At 38.6% G+C, this 16,981-nt stretch overlaps 1 protein-coding gene across 1 annotated transcript in view; it reads right to left on the bottom strand.

The window, feature by feature from the left end:
• cdkal1 (CDK5 regulatory subunit associated protein 1-like 1) overlaps positions 1 to 16,981 on the bottom strand; it is a 400,412-nt gene that overhangs the window by 383,188 nt on the left and 243 nt on the right. The window contains exons 2-3 of the mRNA XM_057834194.1: positions 14,309 to 14,469; positions 13,462 to 13,574 (exon numbers count right to left, since the gene is read on the bottom strand). Coding sequence (XP_057690177.1) covers positions 13,462 to 13,574; positions 14,309 to 14,466 — 271 coding nt within the window. The 5' untranslated portion in view covers positions 14,467 to 14,469. The remainder of the gene's footprint in view (positions 1 to 13,461; positions 13,575 to 14,308; positions 14,470 to 16,981) is intronic.

Genomic DNA, 16,981 nt, shown 5'->3' with positions numbered 1-16,981 from the left:
TTTTCGGCTTGGGATCGTCACGACGACCGCCCTCACCTACGGTTCTACCTTGGCCGCCGAGAATGCGCTTTTTTCGTGCCGTTTGCCTTTTAGCTTTGACTTTTAATACAGTGGGTGATGGGGAAAGACCACTGTTTACTGTGTCTAAAAAAATTTATAGCGGACAGCCAGAAACCAAATCAATTAAGACGCCACTTAAAGACATTAGACCCCAATCTCTTTGATAAGCCGCTTGATTGTTTTTCAGCGAAAACGTGCCGAATATTGTCAACAATTGTCCTGCTTTGTCAGTGTTATATCAGTAAACTAGTGAGCTTTGTTCGCATGCTCATTGCAAAATAACTCCACACTATTGCAAAGGAGGTAATGCTGTGAGCAGCAAAAATAAAAACTGTCCTTCTGTCCAAGGACACTTTTTTTCTTTTATTCAGTTTTGTTTTTTCGGTCAAATTTTTTGGCAAATTGTCCTCATGAGTGAATGTTTCTAATCAATTTTAATTTGTTATTATTTACTGATTTTATTACATTTTATTTTTCTGTATCAAATGGTCAAAAATGTACTGTACCTTGAGTGTATTTTTTACAGTTTGGATGTGACTTTTTTTTTTTTTTTTTTTTTTTAATTCAGGCAAATTGATGCGCGTCAAGTCTTCTCTGTTACAAACAAAACAATGTTAATAAAGTTATACTTTATTATAAGTTGATCTATGTTACTTTTTTTCTTCAGAAGAAAAAAAAGGACACAATGTTAGGCAGATGCGTATTTATAATAGTAATTTTATACACAAATGATACTATTTACAGTGGCGGCAGAGAGTTTGGGGGGGCGCGAAACATTTACGTCTTCCTTGGGGGGGCGTAACAGAAACTAATTGAGAAGCACTGTATTAATGTAACTATTTTGGCACACAGAACCCGTATACCGAAGAACAATTGAGAATATTTTTAGTTATTATTTTGCACTGCACTGAATTTTCACTCATTCACATGTCTTGGTCACATTTCCCTCTCAGTAGTTCATATCAGACTAAATGAGCCCAGTACAGTTCAGCCATGATAAAACACCATTGTGTTTTGAATCCCAATCCCATCTCCATGTGAAATAATAATTCCCAGTTATGAAAGCACACATCAGTTAAGGTGTAAATATACAAAAACAACAAAAGATAAATTAATCAACAGTCCATCATGCTGCGTAGTGAGTCAAGAACTTATCAGGCTTACAGCTTATACACAAAACAGCTACTTTATATCCATGCCAATTTTCTGGTCAAGCAAGGTCCTACCAATGCCTCCAATCATTTTTTTCTGCTTGGTGATCAAGGTTACTTTGTCCGATTCCAATTCAAATTAAACCTGCTGCTCAAATCATTCACAGCTTTTAAATCCACTTTATCTAATATCTGTGCTCTCACACGGAAATCTAACACATAGCCAATTCATTTATATGTATGAAGGAAAGATTATACAGGGACACGTGTAGAATTAATTTATAACAAAACCAATGACATGCCCATACACACACACCAGTACACCCCCCCCCACACACACACACACACACGCAGTGAAATATTTGAATTTTTTAACCTTCCCAACTTCAATCATATTCCTTTTTCCACAGGTCCTTTGTACGTAATATGAACTAGTAAGCCCAAACAGTGTTCAATCACATGTAGCAAAGGCTTGACTTCAGCAGGTGGTCTAATATGAACATCCACACTTTGATATCCATTTCAGCAGGTGGTCACCAAGTAATGGCACTGATGTCCGAAAATTGGACTCTAAGGCAGAAAGTAGGGGTCATCTTCCAAAACAATGCAGAAAAGGTGAGGGAAAGTGGGAGGAGTTTGAAGGCAGTCTTGAGAAACCATTTGTTGCATGTCCTCCGAGACCTCATTTGAGATTTCTTTTGCTTTGTAGCCATCCACACCATGATCAGCATCACATCACGTTGATTGCTAATGTCTTTCAAGTATTAATTTGTTCTTCATAAGAGAAATTATATATTTGTTTTTTGTTGAGGCGAGATGACAAGGGGGAAAAAAGACAATTATTCGAAACGGAGACCAAAAAGCTCAACTTGTATTTGAAGAGACAAGCTAATTATTCCAAAAGACCCAACAAAGAAAATGTCAATGAATATTGATTAGTCTTTGGTTCTTTGCAAGCAAATGGTATATCGTTTCAAAATGTCCTCCAAAACAAGAAAGCAGAGACAACTTCTAAAACCACATTGAAAGAAATATATTTGTACATTTTACTTATTTGAGTATTCCTCGTCTCTGTTGATCCAATTGCTCTTGTTAAAATCACATTGATGGTATTCCCGATATGTGCCTACTGGGTTTTCCAAATCCCTGCAGAATGCTGGCCGTTTTCCTGCGATAACAAGGGGTGCCTGGCTGGTTGGCTTCTGTGGGGAATAGGGAATAGACTCCCAACCCCCCCAAACCCCAGTGGGGAAACCCCATTTCCTGCATTTCCAATCATTTAGCCCCATGGTGCACATTAGGAAATGGATTGCAAAGAAATTCTCTTTCAATTCATCCTGTGGCTTTTCTAGTTGGAAACAATACGTTAGCATCCTTTTTGTTGTTGTTTTTTGACCAATTTTGAATTTATTTTCAGCATTTTTAGCCATGACTTTCTTTGGAGAAATAAATCTGTGATTGGTGTCTGCAATTAACTTGTATCCTGTTTAAAACAGCGCTGTTACTTTCTCCCTTGTTTTTAGCCTTTTTACCCCATGACAGGCCATTTTTTTGTTCCAGTATTTCCGCCGTGAGTTTTTCACTGAGAAAGTTTCAGTGCTATTGAACTTTTGCAGTTTGTTTACTACAGGAGTTCCCAAAAAATCGATTATTAGATGCATCGCGATTCGACACGTGACGATTCAATTACGATTCATAAAGGTTCAAAAACGATGATTTTCTCTAATAACGCTCGTAGCGGAACGAATTTCAAGACACGTCTGCCGCCCGGACACCTTTCACGGACACACACGCAACGTTATGATGGATGCTGATGGTTACTGAGCGAGAGATTTGCGTATGAGTTAGGCCGGGACCCGGCAGTCGCGCTTCTGTGCGGAAGTTATTTTTTAGAGCAAGAGGGGAAGAAAGATAGTTCGTTGCACCTTGTCTTTCAGATGTCCAGCAGTAGTTTCAAGTCATGTCAATTGAAAAATGTCTTGTACTGTTTAGCCTTTATTGTTGTTGTTTTTGAGATGTTAACAGTTAGCCCTGAGCGCTAAGCTAATTAACTAATTCGCTAATATGTATTTCATATGCAGAATGTGTAAAACCATGATTAAGTACAGCGGTAACACTAAAAACATGTGAGATAGTATAGAAATCTGTGAAAACAAAGTATATTGGTTAAAAGAAGTCTTATTTCTAAAGACACTTTGTTTCCAGAAAACGTGGAATTCATTCCACCTGTCTGCCTTTAAAATGGTTAATATTTTTGTACTTTCTTGCAAAACAAATAGATAAAAAAGCGGCTTAAGGGCAGCTTTTTGTTGAATGAGCATGTTTCCAGGCATGTTTGGTCTTGGTTCCGTCTCCGAACAATGTGGAAACTCCGTGTGAAAACAATGTAGTATTCATGCCAGGCCCTAGGGGGCAGTGCACTTTTACAAGGCGACAGTCAATAATGCACTTCCTTGACAACAACCTCCTCAGACCGGAAGACAAATACCCACCCACTCGAAGCAATGCAAATCAGCGTCCACGCGTTTTTTTTTTTTTTTTGTAAAATGGTGCAATATCAGCTTTTGCTTCAAAAGGCACAAAAACGCAAAGAACAAGCAGACATTCCGCCACTTTTGCTGTTGTGAATGTTTAGTAGCAGCAACTACACATGCCCAAAGTGACGTGTGCGAGTGCTGACGTCCGCAGAGCGATAGCGTTCCATTTAAATAGCGCGAAGCAAGCCCCGCAATCAAATTGTTCCACTTTGGAGGCCGGAATCAAAAGCTTGCTTCTTAGCCTTCCGTTTTCGCCGTCACCGTGTAGAGGTGTGGCACATTCCACAACACAATCGTTGCGTCTAGGTGTCGCAGCGTCACCATGTAAACGGCCCCTAAGTTTTCAAATGTTGGCATTTTCTGTCACCACAATGCTGTTGTTGTGGAAACAAATAGCTCACTACCTTTTTCTAGTAGTTTGCTTTAAGTTTGAGATGTGCTCAAAATTCCTTTCGTCTGAGTAATCAATAGATGAGATTGGGAGATGATCCCTCCCTTCCTCGTGCAATCCCACCCTCCTCCTTTCTCTTTCCCTGTTTCTCTCAAGGGAATTTTAAAAGCAGGCAAGGCTCGGTTACCTAATCCCATTGCTTCTAAAAGGTTCCTGGGTGCCGCATACATGAGGGTCACCTTGTAGGATCACCCAGACACGCACATGCATGCATGCACACACAGGGTTTGGGATCACTCCAATTTCCTGGCCTCTAAATGGTTACACTTGACTGCCTGGACCCATGGTCTATTTGTAGACTTTAGAAGAATACCAGGCCATGGAAAATGTTTGCATGCTTATCTGCAAGACATAGCACACAGAAGATGTAAGTAAAAGATTTTGCATTTTAATTTCCCCCCCAAGCATAATGTGCATTTGTGTTTATTTGACAGTAATAAAAAAAAATAAAAAAAAAATAAAAAAGTGTCATTTTTAAACACAGCAACTTAGTAAGCGATAAGTACAGTAAGTTACATAAACACTACCGCGTGTTTATGTGATAACCTTCATATTCAAAATGGTTAAACCCTGTCAACAATTGAATTTGCATATCCATATTTACATATTAACTGCCAACCTACTTGTCATATGCCTGCTCTGCGCTTTTAGATACTTTTTACAGTATAAATATAACAAAACGTAGATGTAGTGATAAATATTATTTAACCCTTCAGAGTCGAAGGACGCGCCGGCGCATCCTCAGTGCACGTCGTCTTTGAAGCGCCCTCACGTTTTAATTACGTCACCCACATGCCGTTGGTTGGTCTCGTTTTAAAGTGCGGAAGTTGCGGTTTACTCTCGTTATTATTTGAAGTCAATCGACCAACTAAAACATGAGATACTGTCATTTAAGTTTTATAGTTTTATTGTCCTCTCAAAAAAACATTATAAAGCCTGAGTTATACTCCCGCGTTGCGGTGACGGCGTAGCGACTACGGCGTCATTCGACATTCGATAGTTCTGCGGTGAGGGAACGCGTTGCTCTGTAATTCACCGCCAAGCCACTAGAGGGATGTGGCGTTATGTTTGTACGGTTTTGGGGCATGATTGTTGACTACTTCCGCTAGTCGGAGAAAAAATAAAATATGCAAGATGGAACTCTTGAAAGTAAATATTCTGCTCATCAACACTGAATAAATATTGAACATACAAATGTTGACGGGCAGGCGACGCAGAAGACGGTTTCGAGGCGGTCTGGCCGACTTTTGATGCCGCACAGAGAGTTTTAGACTCGGGTGGAGAGAGCTAGCTGTGGCGGCTAGCTTCAAACTGGCGTCGAGCACTGCGTTCAAGGTCTGCAAAGCCCTCCAGCCTGATTTGTTTGCCGTGTCCAACAACCAGCCAGTGGGAAGCCATAGCAGATTTCTGGCGTCTAGGGAACTTCCCAAACTGCGTTGGGAGGCTTGATTTTAAGGTTATCATAAAAAGCACCGAGGCACTCTCAATCAGTGATGATGTATTGTGTGTGTGAACTGTCTGTTATTGAAAATTAAAGATCAAAACAACTCTTTTGACACCAAATCTGTGCTTTATTCTTCATATACTTGAAACATATGTACACAGTAAATGATGAAGTGCACCAACCAAAAATACGACATAAAGTGATAAAAAGTTGGCAGTTTTTGGCCGACTGTGTCACCGCTTCGTGTGGCCACTCGATTCCGACCACCCACGTCTCGGTGGTTCTTCCATTTATTTATTTTTTCGATCGCCGACCTTGCCATTTGGCAGTCACAATAATAATTTCTTGACGAGACTTGCTCTTCGATGATACTCCCGTCGGCTCGGTGCATTTTTGCGTGTAGAAAATAATGTTTGATTCTATTCTACAATGGCGGTGTTTTCGCCCGGAAACAACAGTCTGAGCGGACCAATCACAGTCCGTTTTCGCTACGTCAACGCGTCTACGCGACGCGAAGGTTAGAAAAATCGAGAGGTGCGCGTCAGGCTACGGCGTAGGGTCGTAACTCGATTCTTCCTTGACGGCGTAGGTCTGACGCGGAAGTATAACTCGGCCTTAACGCTGCATGGATCATTTGTTTATGTCTATATTTCCATCATTTCTTGTCCTTTTTCAAAACGGAAACTCCATGAAAAAAACACAAATCAAACGAACCCTTTCGAAGTCACAGTGGAAGCACAAAATGCGTTTTTTTTATGAATATAACTGCCGTGCGAGGTTCCACCGAACGAGAGAGAGGAGTGTTGTGAAGCAGCGAGGTGGCGAGCGACGGCCGTTTGGATCGAGCAGCGACTTTGTGTGACTTTGAGAATGAACGGAAAACTAAATTTAGCGCAAGCAATTGTGCTTTTTGATCAACTTGAGGAAGAGGATGGTCCAAATTCGTCATCATCGTCTTCTTCGGAAGAGTCCTCGAGTGAAGATAGTGACGGATTTGAACACGTGGGTGACGCCATCGACGAGCAGAGGTAAGCCAACTCACTTTTTTTTTTTTTTTTTAATGCTGAAAAAGTTTCTTTTGAAAGTTTCTTTTGATATTGCAAGACAAAGTTAATTTTGATGCAATATAAGTGTGTGTTTGTGTATATAATAATAAAATGTGCGTATCAGATCAAAGTCGTATGTGCACTGTGTGTATCCCAGGCAGGAATTTATAATTTGTGGTGTTCTTCTTTCTATATGAAGATTAGGGGTGTAGCACATATTCAGCTATGGTATTCTTTCTATTGTCATACATATAGATTTCCATTATTATTTATTGCTGTATATATTTTTATTTTATACTTTATTATTTTCATAAATACTGACTTTTTTTCATGTAAATTTATAGTGACAATGAAAGTAAAATGAAATGAAAATGGAAGGGTGGAAAGAGGACCGACACCCCATGAAAGTGTGGGCTGTGTGATGTAGCCCTGTGTCTAATTCCAGGACGAAACTGCTTTTCGGAGTGGCATGCCTGAAAAAAATTTAACTTGTTTATTGTAAATATTTTTTTAAATACTTTTTTTTTCCAATGTTATATATAATTTTTTTTTCCCACAATCAGTCTTCTCAATTTGTCTATATAAATGTGTATTCAAGAGGCTTGATTGTGTGTACATAGTTTTCATCAGATGATGGGCCGCAATACCTAAACTCATAAAGAGATGGCCTCTAAACACTTTTTGTGTTAGATGGTATATATTTTTTCACTGTTCTTCACTGTTTGGTCTGCTGTATACAACCTGTTTTGACTAGAGCATGTATAAAGGCAAAAAACGCCCATGGCTATACCTGTTTATGTTGAATTGTCAAATATAAGACTATTTATTCTAAATTTTTTTGGTTGAATGTTCATCCTAACATGTTGAATATTACAAAGTTTCAAAACGGTTTGTTACGCATGTTTGGTTGTCAACTGGACATCAATATTAAAAATTTTGACAAAACGATTTTGGAATTTTTGGTCTTTTTGGGCCCAAAATGATGATTTATAATTGGTCAGTGAAGGAAACAACAGTTTGGACATGAAGTTCAAGGTGTCACGAAAAAAGGGACCAAACCAGGCCATCGTAAACAATTCTTTCTTTGAAATATAAAGGCAACTTCAAAGGCATGCAAAATCAGACAAAATAGGCCCAGACCTTAAAGGGTTAAGTGTATGCATTTCACCATGCATGCCACTGATGCCAGCATACATTACATTACATTACATTAATGCACCCGGTTCATAGTTCCTTTGTCTATTGTTATTATCTCTTTACCTTTAAAGCGCATGAGCTACTGCAGCATGCATCTCAACAGTGTCTCTTTCTGCTAGACTGCTTCTTGCTTTCAATTTTGCAGACGCCTCTTTCAGCTGTACCCTTGATCCATTACCCTGCGGATATATCATCTCCGGTGTTTCTTACATCGCTTTCCCCTACACTATTTTCCTTCTCCAAATCGACGCCGTGGACTGTCGGGCACGTACAAGAGTGAGTTACCGGAAAGACAGAATGCGTTCTTGCATATACAGTAAAGCATTTTATCTCTCAGATTGAGGGCTGTCATAGAGCGCCCACACGGCACATTGCACATTTTCTCTTCATATAGAACCAATTTTCACTACCTCTGCAAGTGTCTATGTCCAACAACCAAGTGTGCGCATTAGTAAATGTGAGAGGTGGAGTCAAAAGGAACATTTTAAGTGTTCACTCGCTATGACACAGCGGTGCGTAATGTTGCATAGCACACAGTCAGCCAATCAGAAAAATCCTCATCCTCCGATTTATGAATGAGGTGCCGCGTATGCGATGTCTACACAGACACACACACACTTAAAGTGCGAATACTCTGCAGTGATGTAATACAAGCTCTCAGAGCAGCAGGAGCGGCTGAAAAGCAAGAACGATCTAGAAAAAGGTGCAATATAACAAGCGTGAACATTTCAAAATTTAACTTTAATGTGCTGCACAAACCTATAAAAGCAACAGTACTAGTTCCATTAAGGGCCATAAAAGTACATTCCTAAATCCTTAAATCTATCTGCCAAGGAGTAATAAAATTCTGTCTTTAATTGAGACATTATTTGCAACATAATAAATTCTAAGCATAATTTTTAAAATAATAATATTGTTTTAAAGAGATATATTTGCCCCTACTTTAATATCTGTGGATCTGTCGTTCAACTGCGTTTTAGAAAAAACACCTCACACCCCTTCTGTGAAGCCATATCCTCCAACTGCCTGTGTCCAAACAAGGAACCAAGAGCAACCCATTTGGCTGACAATGTGTACAAGGGAGTCGTTTTGCCTAACCGCTATGTAAAAATCATAACTGAAGTGTTTTGTGTGAGGATGGCTGGCAGAAACAGGGAGGGAGAGTGGGGCTGCAAGTGTGCATTTATGTACAAGCCTTTCTATGAAGTCAGTTTCTGGCACATTGCTCCAGCCCCTCAACTAGATAACTTCCTGATAGTGTGCAATTACGGGTTAACAGTGCCCTCTTTGGTCGTACAGTGAGCAGCATTAAACATGTGGGCCAGCACACACACAAGTCCCGGCAGTTGAGCAGGTGTAAACACAATGAAAGCAGAGCAGCTCCCTAAAATCTGCCATTTTGGTAAACCAATTGGAACAAAAGGGAGAATCGGAAGCTTGTTCTTTTCAGAATTGTGTTTGACTTCTTTTTGTTTTTATAATATAAAATACTATACTATATATACAAATATCAAAGAATACAAACTATTCTTATACAAACAATTCTTAGTCTTAGATGACATGGTTCCATTACACAAACATAATATGTCTGTTTCAATTCCATTAACTAGAAAATGTTACACATCCTAAAACTGTAACTGAAGAAAAAAGTGAATTTACAACAATGTTTTTCTCTCATGCATTACCTCATCCTGTTTTTCCAAAAATCTTGAAGTAACGCTGCCACCTACAGGCCGCTAAAATAACTGCTACTACGCCTCACACCAGGTGATGTCATAGTTGGAGAAAGAATGAAAGAGTTAGGGGAGGGGGTTTAAGAGAGAAAGCGAGACGAGAGAGAAAGTGAGCGAGTGAGAGAAGGTGATGTCATGTTTTCACAGCTTGGTCTTTGTCTAAAAAACTTTGTTTCACGATGCGGCATCGATCTGATACGCATATGATGTAAGCTGTTTTGTCTTGTCAAGACATAACACACACATAAATATGTTAAGTATCTGCGTTCAGTAAGACACTCTACCACCTTTTGTCCTTGACATTCTGTGCTATTCCACTTTCTCATAGACTTGCAGATGTGTCATACCATTTGTGATAATTGAAGTGCGATTCACACACTGCTCAAAACGGCACTATCCTCTAAAACCTACTATGATCATTGTCAATTCCGGCCATGACAAGCAATTTGGCCGTTCCGACATTCTAAACGAACAACATTCACTCAGAAAGCAAGGGGTGGGGCCATTCAAAGTGTAAGGTAGAGAAAGACATACAGGGAAAAAAGGAAAGACCAAAGAGTATAGAAGAGAACGAAATGGAAATCAAACTAATCCTTCATCGTTACCAGTGAGCCGCTACCCCTTAATCACTACCCTGCAGACATGACAGAAATGTGTAGACAATGGAGAGAAATTATATCCCTGAATTGGTTGGTGAAGGCTCACACTAAAACTATATAAAAGAATACCATTACCAACCAAGAAGGCCGATGAAAGAGAAACAACAGTTGCCCGTTATACTAATGGAATTATATATATCTTATAAGGTCACAAATATAGTGAGTTGTTAGAAACCATCGCTTTCAATTTTGGCAGTTTCACAAAGCAATTGTCATTATCCTTATGTGTGCAACGGAGCCACCAAAAAGTTAATTGTACAGTGGTCATAGGGTTTGGAGTGGTGCAACATTCCTACTTAGCAAAAGACACCTTACTTACTGTACATTAGACAAAATCTCAGGACACACCACTCAAGAAAAATGGCACAAGATTAATTGTGTATTATTAGTATTATTAATTATGTGGTTTAATTGTTCAGCACGTCACCATCCCTGGCTAGCATAAATACAGTAGTTACATGTACATTATTTATAGTAAGCCATTTTCAGAATTGTTAAGTGAACTTTAGATCATTCCCCATGGCACACATGATGATATCTCACAGCAAAATACTGTGCCACAGCACACATAGGGACACAACAACCTTCTAACGGCCTATACTTAACAAGAAGTCATAATACATAATACAGTGAATCTGTCTGGAAAAACACATTCAAGCCATAAATGGAAAATAAATAAGATAAATGAATGAAAAATGAAAAACGGTAAGTTCGGCAAAAAATGAATGTGTTTTCTTTTTTTTCTGTTAAAAAGTACTCTTCTTATGTTGCTGTGTAAACTAGTTAATTGCAGGCCATTGTAAGCTCAAATTGTACCATCGCAGAACTAGGGAAGCCTGTTTGCGCATGTTTTTCCTTTCTCTTGTCAGTCACTTTTTGTCTTTAAGAAAGACAGTGGTAAAGGGAGACCTTACAAGTAAGTTACCATGACATTAGCAGACGCACAATAAAGCAAAAGACTCAGTTGTTGTCCACATACTTTCCTTACTGGTTAGTTAAGTGTTAGTTAAATTGGTAGCCATGACCAGCTTTGATGACCCGGACTTTGATATGGATATTTGGTTACTGGAGTGGTTCAATTGCTGTTTGAGTAGAAGAAGCAGTGTTAAGTTATTTTGCACTATCACCGCAAACTGACTAAGCACCACTTGATTCTTCTGAAATTAGAGTACTGTGTAGGCCTATTATGATTTGATGTTATACATGACATTGTTTGATTTCACTGTGTAATCGTGTGACAAGAGCAATAAAAATGAAATTGATCATCATTACCCAATATATTTCATCATTAAACTTTAGATGGAGGGGGTTCTTTAGAATAAAGAAAACAAAAATACACTGCAGTACAGTACAGTCCAATTTTTGAACACAAAAAAAAACACACAATGGCTTACATTTTTAAAAAGCTGCAATTGTAACTGGTGAAAAGCCACTGACAGCGCACTGAGTTCTTATATAGTGGTAGGGGCAGGCCAGACAGCAAACGTTGTAGGTGAAGTCACCTGACCCCTTTTTAAGCCCGAACAAAAAAACTAGCAGGTAAGAAGACAAAAAAAAAGTTTTTTTGTGATAACTCAGAGATTCAGCACTTATCTAAGTAATTGCTTTCTTGCTTGGATGAATTAAACTGCTTTAGTAATTACCTCTTACCTCAAATGTGTCACTTTAAAGTAAAAAATTATGCAGTTTTTTTCTGGGCACATTTTCAAAAATTATCAACTATTATTATCGATTCAATCGCAACATTGTACAACATCGCCCTCTGGTGGTAGAGTTTCAACGAACGTGACAACCCACCCATTTACTGATGTAAAATAATAAAAACTACCCTCACAAAATATTACATCAACAGACAAAAATCAAACATTGTCCTTTTTAACAGACACACGGGCAATCTATAGGCTTGTAAGTTGGGGTGTTTCACAATATAAAATTCCATTTGTTGCATTTCCTTCACACCAATGCACATATGCACACAAATAAGGAAAGTGGGGAAAAGATGACCTTTAGGTCAGCTTACTACTGTATACATATTATGTAACCTTAACTATTAGCTATCATGCAGGTTTAAGTTAATAATGTATAGAACGACGGACAAAGTTGGACGTGTTGCCTTTTTGTTGTTAATTGTGGAGCCGCACGCCTTTCATTTGGGGTTTCTGCTTTTTCCTTCGGAATGGAAGTTATTCTTAAATGTCATAAGATTACAGATATGCACCAATTTTGGAACTTTATTTAACAAAAAAATGCAATATAAGGACCCAGGAATAACAATTGGTTCTACAGAAAGAAGAGTAAGCCAACTGAGCAAATAAAAAAAAAAAAAAAAAAAAACAGGATCCATAAAAGCAAGTTTTGATCTTATTACTATGAGAGTATTACATTACACAGCCTTGACTTGCACATTTATTTGCAATAGACCTTGAAATGGCTGCAAATGCGAAGTACAGTAATCAGATTGTGAGAAAGGCAGACATTTGCCGCACCGGAACGAGAACAGGAATAGAAAAACATTCTGCACCAATTCACCAACTTTCTGAGAGAAAAATGCTGTTTATGTTTGATAGCCGAGTTCTTTGACAGTCAGTCAATTAAATTATGTGTACTATGTAGCTCCAACAATTCAAAAGTGACATACAGAATTAAACAGTCATAGAGCACATTGATCCATAGATTCAAACATGTATTCATCATATTCACACTGACTACTGTGAGTAGATAATGTAGTGTTTTAAACTCCTGAAAGTATAATTGACATATCGCAAACGTTAAATCACAGCTTCATTTTTTAAAAGGACTTGAGTTTGAAAATTCCTTAACACGTATCAAGTACCGTAGAACTCCAGCCAACAACCTTATGCTTTGCAAAATCAAACATTTAGTTAGAAAGCATTTTGGATTCACACAACATGTCAAATGATATAGGGAGAACTCTTTCCTTTTCGAACTAGACTGACCTCTTGCGTGTCATAAAATAATAACATAAATTCAGAGATCGCATTACGTTTAAAATAATGTATTCAACCAGCACAACTGTACTGTTTTTCAGCACTTTTTTGCAGGATCAAATTGCTGTCCTTGATATAAACATTATAAGATTTACTGATTCAGGTGATGTTTTAAGGGTAGTGCAACTATTATAATTATAAAAATACAATTAATACCACAAAAACTGTTTCTTACTTGTCATTTTGTATCCACTGGCAGCAAGCTGTCCAGCCATGTATTCCCCATCTGAGTTGTTGTGACTGCAGCCCCACGTTTTCATCCAGATTTTCTGGGTCCCAGGAATCAGACTGGAATGATTATGAGATGGACATGAATGGGAAGGCCTTGTATGACAACACTTCAATAGAAGTCATGTATGTAAAAGTCAAATCCTATAGAGGAACAGATAAAAATGTACAATAGTGGCTATGGTCTCTGGAACTAAAATTATAATAGAAGGCACCTTTCTGGCACTCAAGGTTGCCGTACAACGATTTAAAAAACATTGAGGCAGATTTAAGATTGAAAAACGGTAAAAAATTTAAAAAGTATAGAACATTTAAGGTAGACTTAAAATACTAAAGAGATGTAGAAACAATAAAAATACTAATAGATAAAAAATAGTAGCAGAAAACTTAAACACAAAGAAATTAGGATTATTGTGGATAGGAGAGTCTGAACAGGAAACTTAAACACAAAGAAATGGGGATTACTGTGGATAGGAGAGTCTGAACAGGTGAGTTTTGAGTCTGGATTTAAAAAAAGGGGGAGTTGGTGTTCCTGAGGTCGGGCGGTAGTGAATTCCAAAGCCTGGGAAGCCGAGTGGGGCTGAATGCTCTGCTCCGCATGGTGCTGAGGCGAGTAAAGCATTACGGGATCATTCAAACTTTAGTGTCAGTGTGCACTTGCAGCTTTAGGTGACACAGTGTTGCAAGGTGTATTTTGTTGGCATTCAATCTTCTAAAATGCATATGCACTCCCACCACAAAATAAGAAAAACATACAACTTATACAGTACAGTAAATCCAATTATTTAATGTACCTGTCTGCTTGGAGCTCCTCATTGTTCAGAATGTTGTTTTTTCTCCGGGACTTGGGTATGACATTCCTCCTCGCAGACTGCCTCTCATGAGGAGTAGGGTCACTAGAAGACACCATGTCCTCAATGTCGTCAATCGTAGAGTCACAGGCCGAAGGCATGATCTGGAGTCAGAGAAATGCTGTGTCAACAAAAGTGCAATTTTTTTTATTTACTATACTGTACTGTTGTTTAAGTGAAGAAGGTGAAACATCTAAACTCTGTAGTTTAGTTTCCACAGAAAAAACAAAAGACAAAAAAAACATCACAATTACCATTAAATTTGTGTTGTGCCTTCCACTGGAAACTATTTTTACATCTTGCGAGTCATCCATCCATTTCAATGCTTATCTGCTTTCATGAGCTGGAGCCAATCCCAGCTGAATTTGGACAAATGGTGGGCTACATTTTGGTCACCAACCAATCACACGGTCCCTTGCATGGCCGGAATTATTCATGTGACTTATTACTTGTTAACCTGGCAGGCCAGATTGATTGCTCCATAAATCAGCTACGAGTATATTCCATGTATCAAACTGGAAAATACCCAATCGAGAACTGTGTCATGGGAGGAGCCTTCAAAAATATATGGCTGCTGATTGGAGTGGACTTTGGCGCTTCTAACCGCACTCATAATAACATCTTTTCCCATCAAAAAACATAGTTCTTGGCTCCTATTTCTTTGAGGAAATGAAGTGTGTGTGTTTCATACAAAACTTGGGAAACTGACCAATCTACAAAAAACTCTTGTATTCCGCCATAATATTAATGCAGATAGTCGCTTCCTGGTCACGTCTGCAGCTCCCGCCTCTTTCCTCTGATTGCCTCGCCATTAGGCATGTGCCTGTATGAGATCCTGACAGTATGATAACTTTAAGCAAAAATATCACGGTTCAACAGTTTTGCAATTACAGCTCTGAAATGTGTTACTTTGAGATATCTGGGTTTAAAAAAAAAATCCATTGAACAGGATTTTTATTATTCAAAACATAAGTATAAAGTTAAGTAAAAACAAATAAAATATATATTCGAAATAAAATAAAAATAAACACAGTCCTTTAGGTGAGCGTAAACCCACAGCCACAGCTTAACATTATCAGAACAAAAATAATTGGATTATTTTCCATAAAAAGCACGTGTGTATAACTTGTATCATGTTTACATTATACACACACTCTGTTTCTCAACACAGACAGTTGCCAGAGAGAAAAAAAATACATGTTTTACCACCGCTATACACACTAAACACGCTGGAGTTAACTCCTGTAGCTGGTGGGAAACGCTCATGATAGTGTTTACAAACCTTTAATTTTATATAAATGCAAAATCATATTGGAGGTATTGCCTCCTCAGCAGCCACCATCCGCAAACATGTTTTACATGTCGGTTGGTCCTCCGACTCTAAGCCGCGGCCATCTGTAACTTTTATGTAGCTGAAGTATTCCCATACCAGCGATTTCGTTTTCTTCGATGGGGCGGGCAAAAGTTCAGGAGTTTCACCTCCTCCACCCACCATGTAGCACAGCTGACTCACTGACACTGAGCAAGAATCAGTGGGGGAGGGTTGAGCCTGGCAGCTGCAAGCGAGGGATTTCTCCCTGCATTTATGGTACATAAGAAATAGCTAATACCTTAAGGACGGTATGACGGAATTTTTTTGCGGTTTTAAAACTGCGACATTTTCATACCACGGTATACCTTGAAACCGGTTATCGGCACATGCCAATTCGCCATCAGGAGGCGACCAATCTACAATCTACCACAGATTGGTGTATTCGTTCACGAAAGACCAAAAACATTGTTTCCATCAAGAAAAGCTTTTTGTGACTTTCCTTTTCTTTTAATTAGGAAATGAAGCGTATTTCCGACAAAACTTCAAAAATTGAACGATCTACAAGAACCCTTTGCACTCCAACACTGTACTTAAGCAGATATTTTTTCCTGGTCAAATCTGCAGTTCCCGCTTCTCCCGATTGGCTGTAAAATCAGAAGACCAGGGAAGTGGTGGACAATTGAGGTTTGCAAGACGATACTGCATGATGAATCGATGGATCGGGAAGTACAGTCTTGATTGTAAGTCCAGTTACTTGTTGTATCTAATCAGAAATTACACCATATACAGTTTTCCCATTGGCAGTGTATCAAATACTTGTTCTCCCCACTGTACCTATTCATGATAAATTGGTATTCAAACACATCCATGCCTGCACTCAAAACCAATCAGCTATCAATATGCAATAACACTTTGACAACACATTACAGTATTTGTAAAAGTGCGCATAAATTTAAAATAGGCCAAATTTTAATACTTGCATTATGTGATTTATTTATTTATTTTTTTTTTTTTTAACAGTTGTGTTATGTACCTGCCAACGAGTGTACATTTTAACATTTGCAGACAAATGTAACAATGTTGGTGGTCGGTCGGTTGAGTGTAACTGTATGCATTACATATATTATACTCGAACTTTTTGAAAGTTTGGTTTGTCAATCATCTCTCAAATGTTGTTGGACACTGCTAATTGCTGGATGGTTTACCACAATGTAGATTTGCAAGATTGCATCTAGTCCACACACCTACACACGTGGTTTGAGCAGATACGATAGAATTTCCTTGCAGTACCTTGGCTGGAGCAA

Source organism: Corythoichthys intestinalis, chromosome 4 (assembly GCF_030265065.1).
Source record: "Corythoichthys intestinalis isolate RoL2023-P3 chromosome 4, ASM3026506v1, whole genome shotgun sequence".
NCBI lineage: Eukaryota > Metazoa > Chordata > Actinopteri > Syngnathiformes > Syngnathidae > Corythoichthys > Corythoichthys intestinalis.
Note: the sequence above shows the minus strand (reverse complement) of the source record. Positions and strands in the feature narration are given on the sequence as shown.